This window comes from Melanostigma gelatinosum, assembly GCF_949748355.1.
Source record: "Melanostigma gelatinosum genome assembly, chromosome: 5".
NCBI lineage: Eukaryota > Metazoa > Chordata > Actinopteri > Perciformes > Zoarcidae > Melanostigma > Melanostigma gelatinosum.
This window is the reverse complement of record NC_136638.1, coordinates 25,716,076-25,723,501: the sequence shown is the minus strand read 5'-3', so window position 1 is coordinate 25,723,501 and position 7,426 is coordinate 25,716,076. Positions and strand designations below refer to the sequence as shown.

General features: G+C 46.8%; 1 protein-coding gene across 1 annotated transcript in view; it reads right to left on the bottom strand.

Annotated features, from left to right (window-relative positions):
* The window catches only part of afg2a (AFG2 AAA ATPase homolog A), an 86,778-nt gene that overhangs the window by 5,970 nt on the left and 73,382 nt on the right, over positions 1-7,426 (bottom strand). Inside the window, exon 16 of the mRNA XM_079269293.1 lies at positions 3,404-3,568. Within this exon, the coding sequence (XP_079125419.1) occupies positions 3,404-3,568 (165 nt within the window). The remainder of the gene's footprint in view (positions 1-3,403; positions 3,569-7,426) is intronic.

The window sequence follows — 7,426 nt, the reverse complement described above, 5'->3', positions numbered from 1 at the left end:
CAGCGGCTGAGTTGCGGCGATGTACGCAGTGTGTGTGTGTGTACCGGTAGTTCCGTTAGCTATTAGCCAAACACACCAGTTTGCTGAGGCAGACGCCAGATAAGTCATGGACGGACACAGAGGGGCACACTCACTCACTCACTCGAACAAAAGCATGATCTTCCTGGCAGAGATAATAATAAGGGCCACAGAGATGGTATTCGTTGCACGGCTACTATATTGGATTGCATCACATTGTTATGGATGATGTTGTAGGACCGAAGGATATGAACTTTCCTGTATTTCTGTGCTTCAATGTGTTGAAAGAAAATGTTTTAAACAGTCGTAAACAACCTCATATTCAGGGTTCATGCTCTGAACTTCATGCTTTGCCGAAGATGTGAATGCATTTTAAGGGTTTACTCTTTAAAAACTGTGTTTTATGCTGCTCTACCCTAACTTGTCAACCTTTAATGTGTTAAACTGAAACTGTCACGTTGGATGGTTCCGACAAATGAATGACAGATGAATGTAGAAAATATAATCTTTTAATGTTAAAAAGTGAGATATAAACCAAACACAATTCAGCTTGTTTCTCGTGTTGTGTCTTTTGGTTTGAAGGACCGATATTCACGGCCAACATGTCAACAATGTCAGTGACATAAGGCAACGAGGTTAGTTAAAACATGTTGCCATGGGTTGCAACAAATACTAATCCTCATAAAGCATGCTCAATCTGAACGACGCAAGTCGTTTGTAAGGAAGTGAGGCTGCCACAGAGAACCCAACCCAAATCCCAGCTGCAGCTCCACGATGACACGACTGCAGTCGACGGATGATCTGTCTCACGGCTGCACAGCCTGCGTACGACCAGTCGACAGTTGGACAGATGAGAACGCAATGCAAGTGAGTGAGAACAAGGCGGGGAGTCAGCGACAGTGTGTATGATATGAAAACTGAAACTGACTCCGCTCGGTGGCCTCCAGTTTCAATAAGCGTCTTGCTGTTGATTTACGAGCCCCCCCCCCCCCTTCAGCCAGCTCCCTGGCAGAGTGGAGCTTGACGCACGGCTGACCGATGCTCGTCGGCTGCGGCTCACCCGGCTGCCTGCTGCATTGGCACTTAGCACGCCAAGTCAAATATGACGGCTCAGTGCTCTGCCGCACGGCGATGAAAGGTCCGGCTCCTCTCAACGTCCATATCCAGGCAACACCGCTCGTTCCTCCCACTTATTATCTTTCCCCGAGGACGACTGAGGCAACGTAAAAACATCGTGTGTATTTCTAACATACAAATATATTATGGTGTAGTGTTACATCATATTGGCTGCCTGTATATAGGACTCGTGTGTTATTTCATGAAAGTAACAGGTGAGTTTCGTGTCATTATTTAAAACATTTGATTCTAACAGGAAGTCAAACATACTGAAAACTGTTTTATTATTTTTGAAGACAAAAAAAAGCAAGTGATATTCTCATCTTCATAACAGTTCTAATATTATTTATATTATCTCAAAAGCATGTAATTGTTGTGATACAGTATTAATATTTTTGTATGTTGTTGTTTTAGTGTTAAGATTTATTTGTTTGCAATTTTTATTTCTTTCGAAATAGCATCTGGAAATCAGATCTGATTGAAAAGCCAATAGTTGCTGTTCTTATTATTATTATCACTGTTAGTTTTTAATCTGAGGAACTCATCAGAAACAATGTGAGCGGTCAACAGTTACTGTGTTTGCTGCGGTGGCCGGTGTCTTCCTGAAGCAGGAAGCACAAACACTTTGGGATTAAAAAAGCGACTCAAAAACCGTATCACTGTAATGAGCACAAGAGAGACGTATACAAGTATGAGAACAGTCAGTCGAGGTGTGACCGATCAACAGTCAGTGTGTTTGGACATTTACTTGTTTATTTACTTGGCGATTTGCTGCGTTTGTCCCTCGGTGCTCTTCTTCTTGTAAACAGCATTATCTCCTGTGTTGCTTTGTTATCTGTATCCTGTTTTCTCTCAAACTTCCCCTCAGTGATCACAGGAGTGTTCAGTTTCCTCTCAACTGCTCGGATCTATAGCGTCGGCCTGTCAAATGTAATCCGCACACAGGTGAGACCCGGCTTTTTCTTTTTCTCTCCACCTATGAACTCTTATCAGCTTGACTTTGGCATTTGCTTGAATTTCTGCTGGGTTTCAAGAACTCAATGGCAAGTGACTGCAAACCTCCATTCCACAGATGAGACGGTATACCAGAAAGCCCGATGTCAAACGTGACACCTGATAGCTGGGGATTGGTTTCTTGCTGCATACCTCCTCCAGGTGTACGCCTGCTTCAGGCTGCTTTTTGGGTGGGGGCTGCCGAGTCAGGAAGCAGGGAGAGAGAGCGTGCTCTTTCAGGATATGAGGAGGCCCTATAGATAACCTCGGACTGCCCTCGAGAGGATCACAATGTCAAGAGTGAAGAGGGAAACACCTCAACGCCTCGCTGTCCTGATCAGACTTGATTTGAGAACTGATAAACAGTCCTCCGAGCTTGCCGAAGGAAAGGTTGGAGTGCACACGTGCATGTGTGTGTTTAAGGCCACTTCCACGAGCCATAGTCGGTTTACGTTTGGCCAGTTTGAACGTTTTGGTAATCTCTGAATAACCAATATGTTGGACCTTTGGTGGACAACGTGTCCACGGAGGAGGACACTGTTGCTTATGATAAGGAGCTGATTCAGAAAATTGTTTCAAGATCCAAACACTTGGCCAAACATGATTTCTGTGACAGATAGAGAGAGAAGCAGCCCCCGTAAAGAAAACTCTCAAAAGCTTTACATTCTGCAGTAAATAATACACACAAGCTAAAAACCTACGACTCTTACAGTTGGTAAAGTAGTTTACCTGCCAAAACGTTACACATTCTTTTTAAAATTGTGCCCTTTTTCTGGCAGGCCGGCAGAAGTCTCTCTGCTGAGGACAATGTGAAGCATGCGGCAGACGAACGCAGAGAGACAAATCTGTCACACAAAGGAGTGTTTGTACGATCAACTCCACTGTGAGATCACGAGGGCCCACTGTGACACAGAACAGACACACATCATGGAAAAGTGCAGAAACATCTCACTGCAATGTACTTGGGGGGGGGGGGGGGGGCAGCAGCAGTCAGAATATTAAGATGTAGGCTTGTGAATGCAGGGTTGTGAATGCAGTTTGAAGCCTTGTGGCGAGTCCCATTTGCATTGGATTGTTAAACACGATGTTTAGTAAGACAGCAAAACATATATATATATATATATATAAAGAAAAAGTTGATTGTAGTTTTTCCTTGTCTTGTCGTGGCCTGGTTTTTATCACTCAATAAATCTTGTGCTTGACCCAGAGCACAAGAGGTGGATGCATCGCATCCTGTCGCCGTCATTATAAATCAATCAAAGCAACTGAAACTCACCTCTGCTCCAGAATACTTGTCGGTGCGAGTCACCAGCTCATCGACGGACACGTTTTGGGCCACGGGCATGTTGCGGAACTGGAGAGAAAATATCTCCCGTCGGGTTGGAACATCTGGAAGAGGCACATAGACGATTCGGTCAAGGCGACCTGGACGCATCAGAGCCTGTGGGACGGGGGAGGGGGGGGATAAAGCCTGTCAGCCTTTGGTTCACCATCATATTTCACAAACGTCTGTCAGGTTAAGGCTTTCACAGCAATACTGAGCAGCAGTGGAATCTTCTTTGGCTTGCTGAGGGAACACATGTTACTGAAATATCCTGTGGACATTTTGCTGTCATAGAAATACGGTCAGGACACTGTGGCTCTGAACTCTGACCCCCTCCCTGCTGGCTTGTTATGGTGTAGATCTAGGAACCGCTGCATTAATCGCACACCTCTTTAGACAGAACCATAAACCAAACGCCTAAAACGCAAACTGTGAAATGTAAGTTTTCCACTTCTGGCAGTCAGCGTGGAGACAATTGTTGACGTTATCTGAGAAACCCTCCACTTCCTACAGATCACATCTCCGTGACCCCACAACAGTCCTCGAGTACCCGAAGCCGCCGCTGTCTCGCTTGTCAGACGTCATTAAGTGGCAGGCGCCTCTCAAACACAGACGGGCCGACGGACAGACGCAGATGCCGTGTCTCCACTCGGTCTCCTCAGCCAGGCAGTGACGGGCTGTGGTGTGGTTGTGGTATTGTTTGGGTTGTGCATCCGCTTGACCGGACAGCTTGCCGAAGACCGGCGGGATTTGAAAATAGCAAAACGCAGTTGGCTCTCCGTGAATCGGGATTTAATTTCAGCGCTGGCTGGAATGAAGAACCAACAGAAAAACAAACATCAACTGGACTGACAGTTTTATTGTTGTTCTTCCGCCCCCCCAAGACTCAGTGAGGCCTCATTGCAAAGACAGCGGAGCCCCTGGCTTTGGGCCAGACAGGCCACAGCGGGGCTAAACCCCGGCCAGCGGAGACGAGGCAGGAGACACACGCAGACGCAAGCCATGCAGGAGGTCACGTCAGGAGTGATCAGTGAAGGTCGGAGGGACCGGACCAGCAGCCTTTGAACTCTCGTCCACATAGACATCACACTGCTATTCCTGTTTCTCCGCATGCACCAAGTATCCTCAAGGCCCGACAGCCTCCTTGTACTTTGTATTGTCTCTAAACAGTTGTCGTAAATCAACCCGTTTGCTGAATTGGGAAAGTAGGATAATCTGCAAAAGTTATGGATTTTAGTCCCAGAGTAATACTGAAATGAACATTTTGACAAAAGTTATTTATCAGGCAAAAATGTCAACCTGTTTCTGGTTTCAGCGTCTCGAATTTGAAGATTTGCTGCTTTTCTCTATTCTTGTCGACTAAATGTCTTTCTGTTTTGGACGGTTGGTGAGACGGAACAAGACATTGAAGGATGTCAGCTCTGCGTAACTGTAAAAGTTATTCACACTGTTGTCTGACATGTTATAGGCTAAAGGCTTAATCAGTCTGAAAAGTACAGTGACAGACGAAACAATAATGAGATCGCTTTTCCAGCTGCTGTTTGCAAAGTCAAGAATAAACTTTGAACCTCAACTTTTAAGCAAACACGGTCAAGAATTCCTGCCTTGAGAAAATGGGAATTTGAACAACCATGCGGACGTCGAGGTGCGATTGTTTTGTCACCTGCTGCTTCCATGTTTGTTACTGTGACAGAAACCATCAAACAGTCTTTGTCATGTTACATTTTAAGTCTATCTGCTTGCAAAGTGTGCCGGATGCAATTTTTAAGAGTTTTCTTTATTTCCCCTCTGGACAACCAACTCCCGTTCACTGGGGCGATGGACAGTTCTCCTGCCTTTTATCTGTTGCTTTTCTTGTGTTCCTGTGTATGGAACATGAGAGGATGGAAACTGGAGACAAACATTAGTAGCTACCCTTAGGTAACCACAACAGAGCCTTGGCTGACAAGGGAGCAATGGATCATGAGAGGACATTTTCTTGTTTTTCAGGTCTGTGGATTCTTCCACTCGTTTGAAGAGAGGGTCTGGTTTTGTGTGACGAACCGTCGGTACAGAACGGATGGAGAGGAATAACGCCGCTGTGATTCAAAGCGGCGAAAGGAGGCCTGTTGGGGAGACCTGCTGGGAGATGGATGGATAGTGGGGCTGCAGCATTCAATTCAACTCATAAGAGCTCGAGACTTGATAAGATGCGTCTAGCAAACCAACTATAAAACAGATGTAAGAATGAGTTCCATGTCGAGGTTCTTCCCACAGGTTCGGGTATTGTAGGTTCGTGTGCAGGAGGTGAGACGGGTGCATTGTAGTTTGTCGTCACATCAGGTCGAGCCAGTCGCGGCAGTGCGTATTGCACTGAGCACAGGACGTGCCAGGGACACTTCCTGAGTTACTCTCTCTGAAAGAATCTGGCGTCTGCATGCCAACACAAACCTGCTGACCCCCGGCTAAATAACTCACACAGACAAATGCATGCAGCATGCACATCAATGCACAATTCCCTTCTTCCGCTTGGGCTTCTTAATTTCGGATCCATATTTATAGTGCAAAGAGGCCGACCGCTGCTTTATCAGCCGTTAATTCTCTCCACACACATAACGGAGAAGTGCCCGTGGCTTCCAGGCGCTCAGGCTCCAAGGGTTCTAAGGTGCTCCCAAAAAGCTTTGAGACTGCTAAACTCATCTGACTGCCCCGGAGGGAAAGAAAGGTTTTTGTTTTTTCTCCTTCTCTTTCCTCTCAGCAAGAGCAGGGGGCCCATCCATCACTGAACAAGATACACTTCCTGTTCTCAAGGATCCGGGGGGAGGAGGGGAGGAGGAGGGGGAGGAGGGGAGGAAAGCGAAGAGGAGGAGGAGGAGGGGAGGAGGTAAGGGGGGAGCCCGAGAGACAAATACTTGGCTTGGCATGCCGGGCAAGTGTTGCCGGGCTCTTTCCGGAACGGCATCATTCCACCTGAAGTCTTGGCTCAACTGGCAGAGGGCAAGAGACAAAGGGGGGGGGGGGGGTAGAAAATAGGGCTGAGAGGACAAAAACAGCCAGACTAAGAGACCCAGACAAGCCACTTGAGAGGACCTCAGGACCAAAAGCCTACAAACAAACAGAGATAAGTGGCGTAGGAGACAGAGAACCCGACTTCAACGAAATGCAGTGGGATACATTCTCTGTTTCTTACACGAGTCTGCATGACGGATCACATCCACCTTGTTGCACCACTGACATGATAGGCATCATTACCCATGAACCATTAGTAATTAGAAATGCCTCTAGGTAAGACATACCGACAAGCTTTAAGTCAACATTGAAGCATTTGGACACCACTAAATCTGGTTGATTGCGCGCTGTGAACTACCCGGCTAGTGCGATGGTGAGAAAGTGGTGAAAAACAAGGCCTACGCTGGATCAGTCAAGCTGATCAAAACACCCAAAGAGTCATCCGCTCTCTCTCTCTCTGTGGCAAGTTTCACTGCCGATAACAACGGTAATCATTCCAGGCATTGCAATCCTCCTCAAGAAGTGATTACCCCCCAATGACAGACGACTTCCTATCTGCGAAGGCCGGTACCTCTCCCTAACCAGCGAGGAATGCTGGGAATCTTCTCCTTGGAGCACATTCTTGGCCAGCTTCAGTCTGACCTCCTCTGAGCTACGTCTACAAACTGTTTACAAGCGGACGCCTCCGCATTTCAGGTGTCTTATTCTTAGACGGAAGGCGTAGACACGACGCGGCTGAATCAAGATCAGATCTGCCTTGTTGCTCACACTCGCTTCAGATCAAACGCAAAATGAAAGGAAACACTCGAGACACTGAACACGGTGACTAACTTCTTCCCTGCACATCTGCTGACGCCTTTCTCTTTAAAAAAAACCCTCTTTTCTTTTGTTGGTGCTCTTTCCAACGTGCAGGATGATAGCAGGCCGTCTGGCTGAATGAGTGGCTTGCCTGAGGTGACGTGAGTTGACTTTGTTCCCTGCCTGAAG